This window comes from Anser cygnoides, chromosome 24 (genome assembly GCF_040182565.1).
Source record: "Anser cygnoides isolate HZ-2024a breed goose chromosome 24, Taihu_goose_T2T_genome, whole genome shotgun sequence".
Lineage (NCBI taxonomy): Eukaryota > Metazoa > Chordata > Aves > Anseriformes > Anatidae > Anser > Anser cygnoides.
Genome location: NC_089896.1, coordinates 324,149 through 345,799, shown reverse-complemented (window position 1 = coordinate 345,799; position 21,651 = coordinate 324,149). Strand labels below are relative to the sequence as shown.

Genomic DNA, 21,651 nt, shown 5'->3' with positions numbered 1-21,651 from the left:
TGCCAGAGATAGCAGAGACCTGTCGATGACGAGCCATTATCCATGGTTTCCATCTCTGCCTTAAGTATTGCTTCCCCCAGTGCTTTTGATGCAGATCTGGCAGGACAGACCTTTTCCTCCTTTTTTGATTATAAGCTGGGCTCACCTTTCCTACTCAAGGCCATTATGTTTCCTGGATCAGACCACAACTGTATCTAGCCTAGTATTTTTTCAGCGGCCAAGAACAGGGCACTAGGGAAGAGTGTGGATACAGGGCAAACCTGCAGTAGGTTGGTTCCTAAGTGCTTTTCCAGCCCTTTGCAGCACAGGCAATTACAGAACTGGATGTTGCTTCTGTGGATTTGCTATCCCTCAAAGGATGTCTCAAACACGTGTAAACTTTTAGCATCCACAGTGCCCTGTGGTAGAGTTCAGCATCTTGTCTGGATGTCACAAGGAACAACATCTCTCTTTGTTTGTTATGACTGCAGAGGCAGTGAACATTTGATCCTTTTCCCTCTTTTCCAAACTATTCATAATTTTATAGATTTGTCATATTACCCCTGAATCATTTCATTTTCCAGGCTAAACGATTCTCATCTGTCAGTGATTTCCTCTGCAGAAGCCATAATCATCTTTGTTGCATATCTTTTCTAGCTGTCGGCAAAGGCTGAGATGGGACCAGAACTGCAAACAGCTTTGGAGATGCTGGCACACCATGGAGTTGATACAGCGGGAAATTAATGTTTTCTCCTTTTTTATACTGTGCTTCTTTACTAGTAACTCATAATACTGGACTTGATTTTTGACCACTGTGGAGCAATGAGCAGTTATTTTCTTGGCACTACTTCTGGTTGACCCAAGACCTCTTTCCTGAGTGGTTGCAGTAAGCTCAAAGCCCACCATTTTACATGTCAAGTTAGGATGTTTTTTCCATATGCATAATTTTATGCTAATCTACACTGAAATTCAACTGTCATTTCCCTGAAGAGACTTGGAAGGCCCTTCCGTAGCTCTTCACAGTCAATTCTTGTCTACCTTATCCTGAGCTGAGAGTGTCTTTAGTTGCTTTTAGTGACACGGTAGAGGAATGATTTGATGCAGCGTGGCAGCAAGTGCAGCTGCTGCATTGCAAGTGTCACATGGGAGCACCAACTTCTCCAGGACGGTGTGAGTTTAAGTTGAAGTGCAGATCCAGGAAGGTTTTTGGAGGTAAACCATTTCTGCCGAGATGCTTATGTAGGTGGGTGCTATCAAGAATTCCATTATGTTTATCCTTCAGAAATTCTCCTGGAAACTGTGGGCAGTCAGAAGTCTTACTGATGGAGAAATGGTGCTTTCTTCTGTCTCACGCTTTCTCAGTCCTGTGCTGCTTATTTTCATCCTTGTTCATACCTTGTACTCCTTTGTGCTGGCACATTTTTCTGGCCACTATTTTTTTCCTTAATGAAGGTCATTTTAGCGCAGACAAGTCCTGTGTGAATGTATGGGATAGGAGTGTGTGAGTATGTAGTGGAGGGTATTATGCATCTGGGAGTGAGAAGACATCAGATCTACCTCAGCCAGCATGCTCAGGGATGTCCCAAAGTATCCTAACACTGCAACTGCTCAAGCAGTCAAAGTGGCAGCAGACCTAATACTTGTTTAAATGGCCAAAGCAGAGTGAGTATAAGGATCCAAACTGATACCAGAAAGGAAACTCCTGAGCGTGGACCTCAGGAAAGAGTTTATAAACCTTGTCACAAATAAATAGTGAAAGAAATAGGACCCTAGGGAACCCTTGAATGCACGCTATCAAATGGTACCTCTTTGGTTAGATTACCTGAAAAAAAAATGGAGAGTGTTGGTTTCCTTCTGGAGCATTATGCGTCCTGAGAGCAACATACCTGGCAAGAAAATTTTCAAATGCTGTTTTATTTCAGTGGGGTATACAAAACAATGTTGAAAATAGGCCATGGGGCTAGCTTTGCAGCAGTGCATCAAAAGATCAGCCAAGACTGGTGGGGAAGGCTTAATAGTGTTGGGATTCAGCATGATGCCTTACACCCTTTCCTGAGTGAATCAAACATGCTGCTGTGGCTGGCAGAGTTGTGGCAGCAGCAGGCAGCCTGGGTCCCTGTGATTAAGGATGATCAGCAGAGCTTCTGCTTTCTTCTGAAATATGCTTTGAGCCATGAGGAAAGCAGCCCTGCTGGTCCTAGAGAGGAAGAAAAGAAAAAAGAATAAGTTAGAAAGCTAGGAGCACACGTCGTCATGTTGAACGCTGGGGATAGCTGGGATTGCATGGGTGGGGATGAGAGACTTCTCCCATTTTTCTCCAATTGTGCTGTTGAATGGTGCGTGCTGGGAGACCTTAGCAGGTTTTCTTGTGCGTAGTCTCCCTGTATGTCTGCACTGCAGCCACGTTGCTGTCTTAGCCTCCAGACACTGGTGCAGGTGTGGAGTACAGCTTCTTTTGTACCTGTGCTCTTTCTTTTTCCAAAACTCTGCTCTTTCCCAGCTTCTGTGATCTGCTAGGAGCTTGCTGAATTGCATTTCTGTGCCAAGGCTGGGCAGGCACTCATGCATAGGTTGGTTGCCTGCATGCCCTTTCATTTCTGTTCAAGGCATATGGTCCATTAGCCAGCGCAGTGCAATCAGTAGCTATGGCAGCTCTCCAAGCTGTTCATGTGGCAGGTGTAAAAGAGCTAAAAAACTTCCATTTTCCACTTACTGACTTTATTGATTGAGTTCCTCCAGTAAAGAAGCCACAGAAATAACCAGTTTTCTGTAGTATTGTGTCCATGAGCTCATTTTATGGGAGGGCTTCTGGAGCGATCCCCATTTTTCTGCAGGATTTGTAGGATCTGTGTGGAAACATCTGGATTGCTGAGCAAGCCTTTTGGCCAGGAGAGCTCGCAGCAACTAAAGGAGTGGTTCTGCAAAGGTGCTGGCTTGGATGTGCTTCTCCTACTCATTCAGGAGAGTGGAGTATACCCTGTATCAGGTGAGGTGTGGAGAAACGTGCAACCCCCTGTAATTTGCATGCCAACAGAGATACTTCATTGCACATGTGGCTAGGGTATAATGCTGAAGAATGTGAAGGTTAAAGTTGCCCATGTCTAATGAATAAAATGATGTGGAGTACTTGATGTTGATCTTATTAGGCATATGGTAGCAGGGATGCCTTTCCCAGTTCTCTAGATGCTGCTGGATGATAAATTGCTTGGGTTTACATTTTTGGGTACTGTAGCCCATCTGTGGTATGGTGCTTGTCAGATGTGCAGTGTTATTCCTGCCCTTAGGGCAGGACTGACCCTGTCTGACCCGGATAGGTGTTTGGGGCAGGACAGGAAAAGAGCCCAAGAAGATGGCAGGAGATCTGCTGGATCAGAGCAAGGGTTTACCTGTCCTGTGTCCTGTCTCCACAGCAGTGGCTAGAAGCGGATTCCTAGGAAGGAGGTGGAAGATAGGTCTTAGAAGAGATTTCACCATATGCTAACTATCTAGGGAAAACAGAGCTTTAAGAAACAGAGAGAGGTAGACTGAAGTGATAGGGGTAGAGGAAAAGGAACAGGGATTCATCAGCAGTCATTCTAGCTGATTCCCATTGGTTTGTGTTTTACAAACAGCAGCAAAGAGCACCTCTCTGTGCTACTCTCCAGATTTTATAGCTCTGCATTAATACCTCCGCCCCCATCAGCTGCCCCTGTTTCAGACTGAAGGGGCTGAACCTGGGCAGTGTCCTTACACACAGCATTTCTGAGACGGGTGAGACAGAAGCCTACAGCACTTGAGCCTGAGTAGTGGTTTTCCCTCCTGGTTTATATTATTTTTCTAATACTCTCTTTTTTTGTACTGCTATTAACATTGAATGGATGTCTTCATAAATACCACGGTATCCCTGAGGAGCCTCTTTCGTTGAAAGGGGCAATGCTGAAGAATTACAGATTAAAAACAATGACAATTGGGTACAAAGTAGACAACAGTAATGAACAAAAAAGCTGGCAGACAGTTAGGAAACTTCAGAGAGAGTGTGAGGCCCTCCTAGGGTGTTTATCCTGTGGCTTTCAGTTAGTCTGTGGGTGGTTCAGTTCCAGGCTGCACCTTGGTGCCAGAACTTGTTATGGGGGTGAGCAGAAGTGATGGTGACATCTGTAGTCCCTAAATTCCTGGCAGTGCTGAGCCTGGCTGAGGCAGGAAGGAAGGCTGGAGGGGTGAAGGAAGTGGAAGACTTCAGTGTGCAAAAAAAATCATAAAGGTAGCACTGAGCTAGGGCTGCTTTTCCCATGCTGTCTGCAGGGTGCTGCCAAGTTTGTGACTTGCTGGAGGGATGCCCACATAGTGTTTGTGAAATCAAATGTAACAGTAAAATCTGAGGACAAGTAGCAGCATGGGACACTGAGTCAAAGAAGAGCATCTTCCTCAGCTTTGATTTGAGTGCAGTATGGGACATTTTTCTTGAAACTTTGAAGGCAGAAAGGTCTGTGATGTAACGAGATCCCCAGCTGTCCCACCCACCCACTCTTGCCCACAAAAAAGTGTTGCTAAATTCAAATACAGGGCAAATGAAGATCTTCTCAAAAGAGATCACTTGTCTGCTGCATGTGCAAGTCATTTTTTGACACCTGGCAGATAGGAACAGCATGCTGAGAGGCTTTAAAAGTATTGCCACATGTCTGATCAATAGCTCCAGAGCACAGGTAATTGCTTGCTCCAGGGTTTCCAGTGAGGGGACGTCACCAGCTGCAGAGCTCTGATGCTTATGAGGGGATAACCACCATTGTGTGCTGTTGGAAGGAAGATGCTGAACCTAATGACTGAATGCTCAAGCTTGGTCTCAGTGAGCCTTCACTTGTGAACGTGTTCAGTGCAAGGCAAGCAGGAAGGGGAGCCAAAGGAGAGTGGCAGGTTTGCAGAGAAAGGCAAATTCTATGCTGGGCATGGTAAAGCAATGGTGACTGTTCAAACCCCAGCACTGCCCCAAGCACCTGCTAACTCTGAGCAACTGGGGGTGGCTTTATGCTCTGCTACTTTCAGAATGGCCCACCTAGCTCAGGTCCCAGTGTAGAGGAAGTTCTCTTACAATGCTGGGAGCAGAGCAGCACAGAGGAATTCAGTGGGTGATTGGAGTGCCTGTGTAGGGTCTGTGTGACTTGGTGACGTACCAGATCTTCTCCTGTATCTGCAGAGCCTGCTGCAGTCTCCCACACCTGCTGTAGATATTGTTTGGTGTTCTTGTTTTAGTCTCCATGAATGCTGTGGTCGCTGTGGTTATTTTCGGCTGCAGTCTCATTTCACGTCTCTAGTCTAGCACTGTATTAGTCAATATTCAAACCATTTCCAGATTGTTTAGCTTGTTCTGACTTTTAGAATTTCCTCTCCCAGCAGATGCAGATGTTTCTGAGACAGTTTAGCCCCCAAAGTGCAGACATCCCTAAAAGTCACTTGGCATTTTGCCTTTTTGTTCAATGGGGCCAGGGTGCCCTTTTCCCCACTGTGTAAGCAAACACATCATCTGCCTCTCTTCAGCTGCACTGGGACATTGTTAGATGCCTGCAGCTGGTGTGCAGGATTAATGACATTCCAGTCTTAGTGGACTTTGGCTCTTATTTAGTCTGAATATCTTTTTTTAATACTTTTTTTTTTCTGGAGTACTTTTCTCCTGTTCCCACGACTACATATCGTTGCATGCGATCAAGAACAGGGTGCCAGAAGGAGCTCATAAAAGGCAAAAGCAAATTAGAAACATTTTCCTTCCTTCCGTCTTTAATTGACTGAAGGCTCTGGTCACAATATCCTTACCTGCTACAACTGGTGACCCCCGTGTCCTTTTTCTGTATAAACGACAGAAAAATTTTGCTTTACAAATGGAAAATGACATGCTGGACTTCTCCCAGCCTGTTCCACCCTGGGGCAGGAAAGAAAAATCCCACTGATGCTCTCATCATGTTGAACTGTGATGCAGACATGAATTGTCAGTAGCATTACCACCTTTGAGCATGACATGTTCACACTCCCTTGCATACGTATACAACACCAGAAACCCTTTAATTAAAACTACAGATGCTTATGCACACAGGGCAGATTCCAACTAACACACCTAACCTACATTTCAGGTGGAAATGTGCCAGAGTGTGGTCTAATCGATTTTCCCCCCTAACCTGTTTGGCCAGACTGCTAAAAGGAATCCCCAGGTTTTGCTGATGTGTGTCTCTAGGGCAGTCCTTGTGCCTGAAGTGACTATCAGGCTCCTAGCATTACTGACTACGTACGCTGGTGACCTATGTTGCCTAAGGCTCCCATTCCCCAGGTGTGCGCAAACACTCCCAGCATTGTGCTCAGTGCAAAAATACACTTCCCACGGGTATTCTGAGTAATGGTTTAGCAGAAAATAGAACAGGGAGGATCTAAGCTTACCTAAGCATTTGGAGAGGTGGAGGAGGGAGGAGTGTCAGGTGTATGTCCCATCCACAAGAGCATGGACAATAACTCTACTCTGTCTCTCCCCTGAAACTAGACCACTCATCAGCTGTGGAATGCAGAACTCGGCCTGTCTGCATCTGACAGTGTGGAGGACCCCGAGGACTCCAACTGCAATGGGGCAAATTGCGATTCTTGACTCTAATTATAACCGTGTTTTAAGCTATGGACTTTCTGTTGGTTGTGACGAGTGCTGTTCTCCAGAGACTGCTGCGAAACCCTACAGCTTCAAGAAGAGAAGAAATAAATGAAAAAATGGCTGTAGGCCAAAGCACTAATAATTCTCATTCGTCTTTAGGATTGGCTAAGGCTGAAACTTAGTGTATGGGATGCTTCATTACCTTTTAATGATTGGTAACGTAGCAGACCAGCAGTGCCACCAAGGGGGGCCTGGGCTCCACCGATCACAGTGAGGGAGTGTTGTTGCAGTGTCAGAGCATAAGTAAAAAGATAAAACAGACAGATTAAGTGCAAAATGTGTTTGTGCAAGATAACAAAGTCCTCTAGTACTTAGCAGATGTGCAGCTGGCAACATGTCTATCTTGGTTTAGTGGAGAGGATAGTGAGAGTAGGTGCCAACAGTCATTCCCACATGGGCATGTTGGGGATGTCCTAAAGCTTGTGGGACTCCATTACCAACAAGCAGTCAAACCAAGGAACAGGAAATGTAGAGTAAGATGCTTCTGTGTGTTTGGAGAGGAACACTGTCATGCTCCTAAGGACTTCTGACAGAAATTTTCTGTACAGGTCTGAAGTAGTAGTTGTTTAATTACAGTTCCTGAAAGGAACGATGGTTATCTCCCGATTCATAAAGAGTTTCAGCTAGCACGAGTGTTTCTAGCTAAAAGCTTTTTGTCTCCATTCCCACAGGTGTGAAATGACTGTGTGTGTTTTGTGCAGGCAAGTTAATATAGCCCCAGCGGAAGGTTATATTCAATGATGCCGCTAAAGAAATGTATACATAAAGCTGTAGCTAATGATGAGCAAAACCGAGTGTGCAGAAAAATATAAATTTAAGAGCATAGCAATTGGGAGAATTGGGAGCAATCGTGAAAATACTCTAGTAAATTAAATGTCTTGAATACTAAATTCTCACAAATGTCTAACAAGATGCCTTGGCCAAAACTGTGGCTGGAAGACAATCTGTGCTAAATAGGGGAGAATAAAAATGATAATGTAAATTCAAAAGAGTGTTAGGAAATGCAGGTACTTGATGGGGAAAACCAGAAAGCCCAAATGGCAAATCCATGGGGAAAAGTAGAACTAGAATGAGTCGTTTAAATAGCAAATTCTGGTAAAACCCACAGGCAGGGGTTCAGCTACTTACACCACGGGACTCCCTTTGAGAAACCTGGTCTGCTGGGGGCTGATGGGGTTCACCTATCAGAGATGGGGAAGAGCATGTTCTGTCATAGGCTTGCCAGGCTGGTGAAAAGGGCTTTAAACTAGGGTTGCCGGGGGAAGGGAACCTCAATCCATCCTGCTCCTCACAGTCTGATGCCAGTGCTAGTGATAGATGTCCAGAGCCTGGAAAGAGGTCATGGGTCAGCAGGAGAGCACCTGAAGAGCAGCACAGAAGAATTCTGGCCACTCCAGCCAGTAAGTCAGCTTCATCTGGGGCCCAACTTAAACTCATCCTCGCCAACAAGGAGGAGCTGGTGGGGAATGTGAAGCTCAAGGGCAGCCTCGCCTGCTGTGACCATGACATTGGTGCAGTTTAGGATCCTGAGGGCAGCAAGGAGGGAGCACAGCAAGCTCGCTACCCTGGACTTCAGGAGAGCAGAGTTTGCCCTCTTCAGGGATCTGCTTGGTAATGAACCAAGCACGTGACATGTAGCATGTGACAAAATGCTGGAGGGAAGAGGAGCCCAAGAAGGCTGGTTGATATTCAAGGACAGGAACTCAGGGGTGAGGTATCCCAACAAAGAGGAGGTTGGGTAAAAACACCAGGAAGTTGGGTAAAAACCTGCAAGGATGAACAAGATGCGCCCAGCGAAACTCAAGCAGAAAAAGAAGGTCTGCAGAGGGTGGAAACAAGGACAGATAGTCTTGGAGGGATACAAAGGCATTATTCAAGCAGACAGGGATCAGGTTGGGAAAGCTAAAGCCCTATTAGAATTAAATTTGGACAGGGACACAAAGGGCAACAAGAAAGGCTTTCATAGGTACATTGGTGGTAAAAGTAAGACTAGGGAAATGGTGTGTCCTCTCTGGAAGGGAAATGGGAGACCTGGTCACCTGGGATGCGGAGAAGTCTGAGGTACTCAATGACTTCTTTGCCTCAGTCTTCACTGGCAAGATCTCCAGCTACATAGCCCAAGTCCCAGAAGGCAAAGTCAGGAACTGTGAGAATTATGAACCACCCGCTGTAGGAGAAGATCAGGTTCAACACCAGCTAAGGAACCTAAAGCTGCACAAGTCCATGGGACCTGATGAGATACATCGATAGATCCAGAGAGATCTGGTGGACGTAGTTGCTAAGCCACTGTCCCTCATATTTGAGAAGTCATGGCAGCCTGCTGAAGATCGCACTGACTGGAGGAGGGGAACCATAACCCCCATTTTCAAAAAGGAGAAAAAAGGAAGAGACCTGAGAAACTACAGCCCAGTCAGTCTCACAGCTGTGCCTGGCAAGATCATGGGGCAGATCCTCCTGGAAACTATGCTCAGGCACGTGCAAAAGAAGGAGGTGATTGGTGACAGCCAAAATGATTTCACTAAGGGCAGATCATGCCTGACAAATCTGGTGGCCTTCTACGATGGGGTTACAACATTGGTGGATAGGGAAAGATCAACTGACATCATCTACCTGGACATATGCAAAGCATTTGACACTGACTCCCATGATATCCTTTGTATCTAAATTGGAGAGCCATGGATTTAATGGTTGGGCCACTTGGTGGGTAAGGAACTTGCTGGATGGTCACTCTCAAAGAGTTGCCGTCAATGGCTCAATGTCCAAGTGGAGATCAGTGATGAGTGGTTTTCTTCAGGGGTCAGTACTGAGACCAGTGCTATTTAACATCTTTGTTGGTGACATGGACAGTGAAATTGAGTGCACCCTCAGCAATTTTGCTCATGTATGTAATAAATCACATCAGCTGTGGAGCACTTGGGGAGTTCCAGGGCCTTGTCTGGTAGAACTCTTGAGTACCTTCAAAGAACAGAGATTCCGCAGCTGCTCTTGGACTCTGTGCCAGTATTTGACCATGCTAGTGGTGAAAAATAAATTGTGCTAATATCTACTTGGAATTTTCCTTGCAGTGTCCTTTGCTGCTTGTCTTTTCACTGTTCAACCAGCCTGACTCTGTCTTTTCTACACCCTCCCATCTGGTAGCTGCAAACTGCAAAATGTCTTTGTCTTCTCTTCTCCGGGCTGAATACAACCAGTCCCTTCAGTGTCTCCTTGCATGTCCTCTGCTCCAGCCCATGGCCATCTTGGGGTCTCTGCTGGACTCACCCCAGTACATCTGTGTCTTCCTTTTACTGGGAAGCCCCAGTAAAAGGAATACTGCACTCCAGATGTGGCCTTGCAAGTACCAAAAAGAGAGGAGGTTCACCTGTCTCAACCTGCTGGCTTCACTTTTGCTGGTGCAGCCCAGTTTATGGGTAACCTTCTTTGACACAAGGACGCACTTCTAACTTTTGTTCAACTTTTCCTCCTCCAGGACCTCCAGGTCCTTTTCTGTGAAACTGCTTTCTAACTAGCCAGCCCCAGCCTCTCCTGGTGCTTAGGGCATTCTGTCTCAGGAGCAAGATTTGGACTTCTCTTTGCTGAGGCTTCTGTCCACCCCTTTCTCCAGTCTGTCCAGGTCCTTGTGAATAACAGCCCTGCCCTCCAGCATATCAGCCATGTTCCCCCCACCTTCCAGTCTGGTATCGTCCATGAACTTTCTGAGATCACACTCCATCTCATCATCTAGGTTATTAATAAAGACATTAAACATTATCAGCCCCTGAGGGACACCACTAATAAATTGTTCATTATAATGTATTTAAATAATGCTCAACTTCCAGATTGCTCAAAGATTTTCTTAGCCGTATCTTTCAAGACATTCAAGCTAGTCCATTTAAACAGGAGAAGGTGGAATTTGTACACTAAGGGTAAAAATTCTCTCATTCAGAGAGATGCTTACTCCAGGACAAGTTCTCATGCACAAACTTGCAGTGGGACAAGGTGAGTTACATCTGAATTACTTTTAATTTGCAAGTAATCACAGAACCAAAAGCTGGTTTAGGTTGGAAGGGACCTCTGTAGGCCATCTGGTCCAACCTCACTTCTCCAGCAGAGCCACGTAGAGCCACTTGCCCAGGCCATGTCCGGATGGCTTTTGAATATGTCAAAGGAGGGAGACCCCACAACCTCTCCGGGCAACCTGTGCCAGTGCTCAGTCACCCTCACCATAAGAAAGTATTTCCTGGTGTTCAGATGGAACTTTTTGTGTTCTAGTCTGTGCCCATTGCTTCTTGTCCTGGCATTGGGCACCACTGACAAGAGCCTGGCTCTATGGATGTGGTCCACCTCCTTTGGATGGCTCTATATGCTTTCATACTGCCCACATTTGGGATGTTATTATGCCAATCTGTCAGAGACCAGATTTATGAAAATATTTAAGCAGTGAATGAGATTTTCATGGTGTGATTCTGTCAGTTAAATTCAGTTGCAGTTGATTTGATCTACACTGTCTTGTAAATCCAGCTGGTTGCTTATTTGCATATTGGCTTGGGTTGGAAGGGACCTCAAAGATAACCAAGTTCCAACTCCCCTGCCATTGGCAGGGATGCCACCCACTAAATCAGGTTGCTTGAGGCCTCAACTAACCTGGTCTTGCACACCTCGAGGGATAGGGCATCCACAACCTCTCTGGGCAAACTGTTCCAGTGTCTCACCAGCCTCATACTAAAGAATTTCTTCTAGATATCTAATCTAAATTTCCTTTCTTCCTGTTTAAAAACATTCCCCCTTGTCCTGTCATCATCTGATTTAGAAAAAAAGTCGCTCTCCATATTTTTTATAAGCCCCCTTTAAGTACTGAAAAGCCACAATGAGGTCACGCCAGAGCCTTCTGTTCTTCAGGCTGAACGGCCCCAGCTCCGTCAGCCTTTCTTCATAGGAGAGGTGCTCCAGCTCCTTGATCACCTTTGTGGCTCTCCTCTGGACCTGCTCTGACAGATCAACATGCTGGGGGGCTCCAGACCTAGACGCAAGACAAAGTGGGGCCTCACAAGGGCAGAGCAGAGGGGGACAATCACCTCCCTCAACCTGTTGGCCATGCCTCTCTTGATTCAGCCCAGGATGCAGTTGGACTTCTGGGCCACAAGTGTGCACAACTGGCTCATGTCAAGCTTTTCATCCACCAGAACCCCCAAGTCCTTCTCTGTAGGGCTGCTCTCAATGAGTTCTTCTCCCAGTCTGTACTCGTGTCTGGGATTGCCCTGACCCAGGTGCAGCACCCTGCACTTGGACTTGTTGAACCTCATTAGGTTCACATGGGCCCACTTCTCAAGCTTGTCCAGGTCCCTTTGGATAGCATCCCTTCCTTCTGTTGTATCAACTGCACCACTCAGCTTGGTGTCATCTGCAGACTTGCTGAGGGTGCACTCGATCCCACTGTCTATGTTGTTGATAAAGATAATAAACAGTACAAGTCCCAGGACAGGCCCCTGAGCAACACTACTCATCACCGGCCTCCACCCAGACGTAGAGCCACTGACCACCACTCTCTGGGTGTGACCTTCAGGCCAATTCCTTGTCCACTGAATGGTCGACCCATCAAATCCATATCTCTCCAACTTGGGAGATCAGGATGTCATGTGGGACCATGTCAAAGGCCTTATAGAAGTCCAGGTAGATGACATCGGTCAGTCTTCCCTTGTCAACTGATGCAGTCACTCCATCACACAAGGCCACCAGATTGCTCAGGCGTGATTTATCCTTGGTGAAGCCATGCTGGCTGCCTCGGATCACCTCTTCGTGTTGCATGTGCCTTGACATTGCTTCCAGGAGGATCTTTTCCATGACCTTGCCAGGCACAGAGGTGGTGCTTACTGGTCTGTAATTCCCAAGGTCCTCTTTTATTCCCTTTTTAAAAACGGGAGCAATGTTTCCCTTTTTCCAGTCACCAGGGAGTTCGCCTGACTGCCAGGACTTTTCAAATACGATGGAGAGAGGCTTGGCAACTACATCAGCCAATTCCTTCAGGACCCTGGGATGCGTGGCATCAGGGCCCAGAGACTTGTGCTTGTTCAGTTTCATCAGGTGGTCTTGGACCCGCTCTTCGCTTACGGTGGGTGGGACTTTGCTCCCCCAGCCCCCATCTGTGGGTTCAGGGAAACAAGAGAGGTGGGAAACCTGACTGACAGTGAAGAATGAGGCAAAGAAGTTGTTGAGTACCTCAGCCTTCTCCATGTCTGTTCCTACCAGTTCTCCCTTCTCATCCATCAGAAGGGGGACACTCTCCTTGGCCTTTCTTTTCTGGGCAATGTACCTATAGAATCCCTTCCCATTCCCATTCTTCTCATCCCTTGCCAAGCTCAGTTCCATCCGTGCATTGGCTTTCCTGATCCCATCCCTGCACATCCAGACAGCATCCCTGTACTTTGCCAGGCCACATGTCCCTGATTCCACTGCCTGTGTATTTCCCTCTTGTGCCTCAGTTTGACCAGGTCAAACACATAGTACATAAATACGTGTCCTATCTTCCCTTTTGAATGTTATGAGTCAGTACATCTTTTGACACGTTGCTTTTCAAATAGCTTTGGGAAAGCAGGTCTTGCTGCACACATACTTTGAAGAGTACTACTGTATGGTTCAGTGTTGGGTTTTGTAGGTAAAACTCTATGGCCTGTGTTTCTTAGGAAGGCAATAGCAGCCCTTTGTTCTTTGGGATTCCTCCACAATAAATATATTAAAAGAAGAAAGTAGCGTAGTGTAAAAATAATAAAACACCCTATTGATAAGAGGCTTGTGAGGCTGGGATTGCTCCAAGGATGGCATGCTGCTTGGAACTCTTCTAAAGAATACAAAAGCACTAGACAAAGCACCAGATCCCTTATAAAGGTGTACAAGATGTAGGGAGCTGTGATGGGTTTTCTTTATCTGAAATTTGCAGATTTATGACTGTGAAGTATGTTAATTAAATCTCATCCAAGAGATCTGTCCCAAGTCTGGTTGTTTAGAAATGTGCAACTCTTCACTGAGAGCCTTCATGAGTTAGGATTCTTGTCATATCCAGAAATCAATCTTTACTTGGGATTCATTTCCCATCACTTTTGCCATTTAAGCCTGAGCTGCTTATTCCCCTTCCATGGAGAGAGGTGGAGGGTACGTTATCTGGTCTTCTAGAATCTGCTTTGAGAATGAAATGAATGTCCTCTGAATATGCCATGCCATTGTCTGGAGAACATGACCAACTCAGATATATAAACCTTGTAGCAGTGTGACTTAAAGCAGAGAAATCCCACCTTAGAAGGCCAAAATAAGTTGATTTTCGTAGTGTTTATCCATCACTGTATTCGTATATTAAAAAGCTTGTGATATATTAGCAAAAGACAACAGAGAGGGCTTTAACTTTGACTCAGTTCTCACAGTGTGTGAGTTGTTTTTTTTTGTTTTTTTTTTTTTTAGCTTCTGAAATCATTAGTTATGAGTCATTTCTACAGGAAAGGTTGGGTCAGATAGAAAAGGAGCTCAAGGCCTCAGCGACTCTAGGCAGGGGGAACATGTGTACCTGTGTGTGGCAGCAATTTGGCTGTTTGGCTGGAATATGAAGGATGTCCTTGTGGGGCTCAGTGAGGCTAGGAATGTTCCCACATAGCTTCTGCAGAGTTCAAGGTGGTTATGGGAGATCCCAAAGGGCAGTTGTATGTGATTTACCAAGCCACACAGAGCCCATCGCTGGTTTAGCTACAGACTTCAAGGGTTCTGAAGATCCTGGAGATGTTTGCTACCACATCATAGGATGTCTTTATCTTAGAAGTTGTCCTGTATCACTTGCTTCAAGATCTTTCAACTGTTCCCTATTTGATGCCTGTCAGAGGGGTAATAAATATAATAAATAAAATAACTACTCTTGAGAGACATCAAATAAGATACAGGACATAGGATACCCCAAAAAAGTTTTGAGAAAAAATGTTTCAACACCCAAGGAGCAGATATTTGGTGCCATAATCAGGTGAGATTGTTTTGGGGAGTCTCCCAAGCACTGAGAATCCCACTGTCTGTTTGGTGTTACAGACTAGGTCTCTCTCTTCAGAAGACGACTTATCAGGGCAGTCTGGCTGTTTTTGAGGAAACCAGGTGGAGTACATGGCAAAATGTGAGGATGGACTGTGGGGAAATGAGTTTTATGTGACATGAGGTGCACCTGGGGGCCCATCATTTCTGATTTGTTGGGTTTAAATGTTCCCTATGCAACAGACAGTTAACCAGAGGGCAGAGGAACCAGCTGCCACAGTTAAAATTTTGGAACCATTAATTCTAAATATAAATCAAAGGTGAGATCCCATCAGAGCAGGTTGTTTGCTCTGCCTCTGAGTACTCTGGCAATGAGGTAAGTCCTGGTTATTGTCTCCTACAGAGGAAGATTTGAATAGTTGGGAGGCTTCGAAGCCTATGAGAGAGAGCTCTCCAGTGACCCCAAGCTGCTGTTGAGTGGAACAGTGAATTTGGCACAGAAGACAGGATGCAAAGACAAGTGGTCTCAGCAGATGCAGTCTTGGGAGGGCCCTTAATTCCAGACATATGGGAAGGTTTATGGGGAAGGCAACATCTCAGAAGGTCCCTTTGACCTTGAAGGCACGTATTCTGGGATTCTTCTGCCATGAGATCTACCATTCCCTCACCATTTTCAGAATTAATTACTGAGTTCAATTTTCAGTTTCATTCAAAGATTTGAATTTTTCTTTAGAAATCAGGTTCTCCTCTGGGATTCTGAGCAGCCTCTGGCATCAATGACTCTTGGGATAGTGTCTCAACATCCCTCTCCTGCTCTTTGTGACCCATGGGCTCTGACAGTGTAGCCTGAAGGTCTAATTCTTGACTCTTAATTCCCGCCAAGCTCTTCACCAAGCATTACCAGGTACAGATAGAAGGGCAGGTAATTACCTAGCCATGGTCCCAAATCTGCAGGAACCAACTTCGGGAGGGTGATTTGGAACAAGTTAGTTTAAGGGTGGTTTAGCTGCAATAGTGCATCCCTTCCCAGGGGTCTGTGCCCATAACCCCTGTTCTTCCTGTTGTAGATTCCATCAGACCATGCCAGGTCACTGCCCAGGGAGATAATTTATTCTCAGAAGTCCCCTGTCTTTGAGGGCAAGGGCCTCTCTCTGCAAGCAGTAGCTCACTGAACTTGACCTACTGCTCTTCATGATGCAGCTTCCTAAGGACCCCGAGGGTGTGAGAGGAGAGATTCAACTCTATCTAGATGACAGCTGATTCTGCAGGAATAGAATAAGAAGGAGGAGAGGGAGATCCAGCTCCCTGACCCCTCTGCGCACCTGCCTTTGGAGGTATCTTCATTTTCCACCTTTTCTTAAGACGGGGGTTGTGAGGCCAGTCTCACTGACAGAGCTTGCAAAGCCGCTGTGATCTTTCCATGGTGAGGAGCCTGTCACTTGGAAACCAGAGCTGTTCCCCAGACTGGTGCAGTGCTCACAGGCAGCACACGGCCCTCACCTGCCGAGCTCTGCAGAAGCAACCTGCAAGAGCTGTGGCCTGAAAGTCAGTGCTGTGCACAAGCACTGCTGAGAGTCCCACATTTGAGCCCATGTGAAGCTCCTGCAGGATTGCATCCTGACAGCCAGTCTGAAATGCAGCTGCTGTTACTGAAGGCTGGGTCTGACTGTGCTTCCTGACTGGTGCCTGACGCCGAGTTAACCATTAACTCCCTTTCCAAGGCATGCTGGGAACAGTGTTGTTTTTCATGGTGCTGCAAAGTTGCTTTGCCCTTTCTTGTGACATTCTGGTGACGTTTCTTGATGGGATCCTGCCTGGGTCTGAACAGCCTTTCCTATTTGCAGCCAAAGCTGTCGGCCGCTCAGCAGGGCTGTGGCCTATGTGGCCTTTGTGGTCTGTAGGCAGCGCAAGGGAGGGTGGCTCAGGCGTGGGATGTGACCACCATAGTGAGGGAGCGGACACGTGTACAGCCAAGTCCAGACACCCCAGTACATACAGGGGGCCCGAGGTTCCTGTTCATTTGCTCTTTACAGTGCTCCTTTCAGCTTCCTGGTGTGCGTGAGACTGAGCAAATATGTTGGTGAGAGTCATCCCGCAGAAGAGGGACCACAGGGTGCCTGGTGTGCACAGCGGGTGCCTGATGCATGCCGTGGGTGTCTGATATGCACTCAGGGTGCCTGGTGTGCATGGCAATTGCCTGGTGTGTGCCACTGGTGCCTGTTTGCACTGCAGTCCCCTTTGCCCATCAGGAAATGAATCACCTTCGATCAAAGGCTTTGTGCTGGGGCACGGCAGTCTCCTTTACCAGCACTGTCTCCTCCCCACATCCTGCTGTTCACCTCTTGGCACTGTGAAATAGGAAACTCCTGAGCGTTTCCTCTGCAGAGAGCTCCGACAGAAATGCTGGAGGCCATATCCTGCTTCAAGACAGCCTGAGCAAGGGCGCAGGTCAAAGAGCTGCAGTCACCTCCCCTTCCACATGCTTGCATTAGCCCTTGCACGCTCACTGCATGGGTAGGATGTACCTGAAGCCCAGGACAGGACATTGCTGATGTTGAGAACCAGACGAGAATACCTTATCCTCCCACCTCCATCCGGGCTACCCCATGCTGAGCACAGAAGGGCCGTTTGAAAAAAGCCCTGCCATCTCCAACCTGGGAAGAAAGCTACATTTAGTGTGTTGGAGCTTGCCCGTATACTGTAATTGCTGCTCATCATCAGTGGCAACAAGGAACAGAAGCATGAGGATTTGCAACTGCTCCTCTCTTGGGTGGGTGAATGGGTGACAGCTGATGGCACCGACAGCTTTTGAAACAGGAGAGGGGAAACTTGAAACTCCATTGGTACAGTGTCCTCGGGACATAATTACAACCCAGGTAAAGTCTGATGCCAAGTAACGTCGGCTGCAGGAGAAATACTGGAAGCGATGGGCAGTGCTGGCTGGCAGCAGCTCTCAGCCTTCACCGGTATGCTGGAGCTCCCTGTTTCTTGCTGGAGCAGCCAGGCAAGCTGCATGCAGCAGTCCCTTAGCAGAGACATGAGGGAGCTTCTCCCTTCCCTCACCTCTGTGAATCAAGGCCATGCACAGCTAGTGGGGGGGGCCTGCATGCACTGAGAACCGCCTGCTCGGCCTTCCAACCCCACTTGCTGTCAGCCACTGAATGTCTGGGGGTCTGTATTTTCTAGTTTCCAGGTCTTATTTATAGTCCATGAGTCTCCATCTGTAAGGAATCTTCAGGAGACATGAATGGCTGAGATGAGAGTCATTAGTTGCATAGGTACATGACTGTGTAGGGACCTGGCTCCTGCATGTGCCTGACCCAGGAGCCTGTGCAAAGGCAGGCTTGTATCAGCTGCTGACCCTGGCTGTGAGGGGCTGCAGGGTAGGCAAGCATTGCCTGTGCAGACAGCAGAGGACACTTCCTTCATCAGCTATTGGTAACAGACTATTTTCTGAAATTCTGTATAACCAAAGGGGTCCTTCACAGTTTATTTTTTCCTAATTTAGCACTCAGAAACACGTTTAATTTTAAAAAAATCATATAAATATTTGTATATGTATGTATATGCATATCACATATAATATGTGTATTCTGCGCTTCCCTACTCATTTTAAGTGTTTTTTCTTTTAGGGTGAGTTGCCGCTCTCCAAAGAAAGTGTAACATAACAGGAATATACAAAGTGTTAAGCACCCAGACTGAGCAAAGCTTCTACCTAAAAGGAATAAAAAATAAACATGGCAGAATTTACAGGTTATAAGGAGACCTCAAATCGGCATCTACGATTCAAATTGCAGAGTCTTAGTCGTCGCCTTGATGAACTGGAGGAAGCAACCAAAAATCTCCAGAAAGCAGAGGATGAGCTGCTTGACCTCCAGGACAAAGTTATCCAGGCAGAAGGCAGCAATTCCAGCATGCTAGCTGACATTGAAGCCCTACGGAAAAGAGTGCTAAAGATTGAAGGCAAGGATGAAGAAATTAAGAAAGCTGAAGAGCTGTGCCGGTTAATGAAAGAAAAACTTCAAGAGGAAGAGAGCCTCACCCGAGAACTGAAGTCAGAAATTGAACACCTGCAGAGGAGAATGGCAGAGCTGGAGAAACTGGAGGAGGCCTTTGGTAGGAGCAAGAATGACTGCACACAGCTGTGTCTTAGCCTCAATGAAGAAAAGAATTTGACCAAAAAGATATCTACAGAATTAGAAGTACTTCGAGTGAAAGTTAAAGAACTTGAAGCATCTGAAGACAGGCTGGATAAAACCGAGCAGAGCTTAACGGGTGAGTTAGAAAAACTGAAATCTTTAGCACTAACCTTTATCAGTGAAAGAAAACATTTTAATGAAAGAGAAAAGCAGAATGAGAAAATAATCCAGGAGCTAACACAGAAACTAGAACAAAACAATAAACTGAATAGGGCAGATCAAACTAGAAATGCATCCAACTTGCTAGAAAGGTCATCAAATAATCTCCTTGACAGAAATGATTTGAGAATTGAAGATGACTTGACTTCTGCATTGCCTTCTAAAGAGACCAGAAGGAAGGGAAGTGTGGATTACCTAAAACATGTAGAAAATGAAACCAGGAATAAATCAGAAAACCAAAAGAATAAAAATCAGGAAGACAACAAAGTGAAAGATCTTACCCAAGAAATTGAGAAACTTAAAACTCAGATCAAACATTTTGAATCTTTAGAAGAAGAATTGAAAAAAGTGAGAGCCAAAAACAATGACCTGCAAGACAGTTTCTTGAGTGAACAGAATAAAAACAAACTCTTAACTGGTCAGTTAGAAGAAATAAAAATGCAAATAAAGAAACAGAAAGATCTGGAAAATGGAGAGGTTGAAAATGAAGATAGCTTTTCTAGCAGGGGAAAACATGACAGACCTAAATACAGAGGTGTTGCAACAGATTTAACAGCCACCAAGCACAAGCCAAGGGAGGTTTCACCTCAGCAGCGCCGGGAAAGAGTAAAGAACAGAGATTTCTCCTTCAGTAATGACAGCTACAGCCATGGTGGTAAGCAGGTACCCAGTCCGAGTTTCATGAACAGAAAAGCAGGAAAAGCATCCAGTGTGGATGCTGCTGCAACAGATATGAAAAGACTGGAAGAGAAATCTTCAGTTTCCACTTTTTCATCTGGTCAGAAGGAAGCCTCCATCATGCAGAACGAGGGGAAGAGACCAAAGGAGCAGCCATCTGTCCTCAGTCGATACCCTCCTGCTGCACATGAGCAGAAATCTTGGAAAACACCTTCTAAACCCATTGGTGACACAGGCCTGAGATCCAAGGCTGAAAAGCCATCTCAGACACTCCGGGGCAACTGCCAAACCAGCACTGACATACGGGATGACAAGTCGAGCAAAGGTGAATTAGTGGCTTCTTTAGCTGAGAAGCTGAAAACAAGCCAGGCAGAAGTTAGTGACTTCTTGGGGGACACACTGCTCCCCAGGGGTAATTACTCCTCTTCCAATGGCATGGCATCAGCATACAGGTACCACCTCTCCTCCCACACATTGGCATCAGATTGCATTGGCACTAAAACAGAAGCAATGAACACCTTTGCAGCATCACACAAGCAGCCCTTAGAGGGAAGGGCTAAAAGAGCAATAATTTCCCAGGAAGGAGAATTCACAGACATGTCACTTGAAAATGCAAAACCTTCACCAACAAAGCGTTCACATCACTCAAGGAGTCAAGAAGACATTCTACAGATTCTTACAGGTCCTGATAAAGAAGACACAGAGCAATCTTCAACTTCAGCAACAGATCATGTAAATGCTGGCTTAAAAACAGACTCCAAAACCATCCGGAGTAGTCATGACAAACTTAATTCAGATGAAGAAACAGGAAGAAGCAAAAAAGCAAACACTCAATCAGATTTTGAGACAAGGAAGAAAGCCAATTCCAAGCAGTTCTCCAATTCCAGGGGAGTTTTTAGAGCATCTCTCTTTGAAAATGACAAAAACACTGTACATGATGAAGACTCCACCAAGTGTATAAAACCATCAGATGCCAGCACTGGAGGATTTAAATCCAGAAGGTCATTCAGCCCAAGAGAAGCTCTGAGATCAAAAGCCATCATTAAACCTGCAATTGTTGAAAAGGACATGAAGGCAGTCATGGGAGGGACTACATCTGAGGCAGAGTCAGAAAAACAGAAGTCTAGTTTTAAAACGGTAACAAATAAAATGACAAGCAGCATCACGATCTTCCCCTCTGAGCCAACAGCTCCAAGGCCCAGTGCAGACATAGCAGCAAAGGAGAAGCATGTTACCACCAGCAACATCAGAGTTGCTCTGAATGAACCCTCGCCAATAACTAACAATCTCTCCCCACCCTTCGAGGTATCAGTTAATAGAAGTGCTCTGAAATTATCTGAGGCCGACAGAATTGGAGAGGCGGCTCTGAGAGGTAGAACAGAAACAGTGGTCTCCAGAAGCAGCATTGTAATAAAGACTACTGAACTCTCAGAGAAGAACAGTGAGTTGCCTTCAGAGACAATCAGCTCAAAGAGCCATGGCTCTTCAGATGCAGTTTCATCTGAAACAAAACATGTGACTCTGAGAAGTTCATGGAGAACAAGACAAGGCTTACATTCCGTGGAGGACTCTCAAACAAAAGTAGAGAAAAATGCAGCTTCCAGTACTACAAACAAGTGCACGTCCTCAGTGGACCTCTCCGAAATGGAAGGGAACAGTGCACGAACAAACTCCTTGGAGCAGACCTCAGCAAGAACCAGTGCCACAGCTAATTCCTGGAATGCCCCTGAACTGGGGTCCCGAAGGACCAAAAGTAACTTAAGTGCGTCAGAACTGCTAACGCGCAGGAGCTACACCAGTGATCCTACAGTGGCTGCTACATGGCATCAAAGTACATTACCTGTAAGTGTGTTACATTAAGCGCTCTTGCCTTTCAACTTGTTTTAAAGTTGTCTGTTAGTTGTAGGGCACGTGATTTGGAATTCTTACAGCTTATTTCCTGCCCTTATCCAACTCCTGTCAAACTCAGTGGAGTATCTTGTAAAAAGTATGTGTAAA

At 46.1% G+C, this 21,651-nt stretch overlaps 1 protein-coding gene across 4 annotated transcripts in view; it reads left to right on the top strand.

Moving 5' to 3' along the window:
• Window positions 1-21,651, top strand: part of LUZP1 (leucine zipper protein 1) — a 50,144-nt gene that overhangs the window by 16,544 nt on the left and 11,949 nt on the right. For 3 of the 4 annotated variants that reach the window (XM_066982750.1, XM_066982749.1, XM_066982751.1), the window contains one exon: window positions 18,250-21,495. In XM_066982750.1, coding sequence (XP_066838851.1) covers window positions 18,355-21,495 — 3,141 coding nt within the window. In that variant the 5' untranslated portion in view covers window positions 18,250-18,354. Of the gene's footprint in view, window positions 1-14,085; window positions 15,952-18,249; window positions 21,496-21,651 lie in introns of those variants that run through there. The other variant, XM_048073035.2, reaches the window with a different exon arrangement.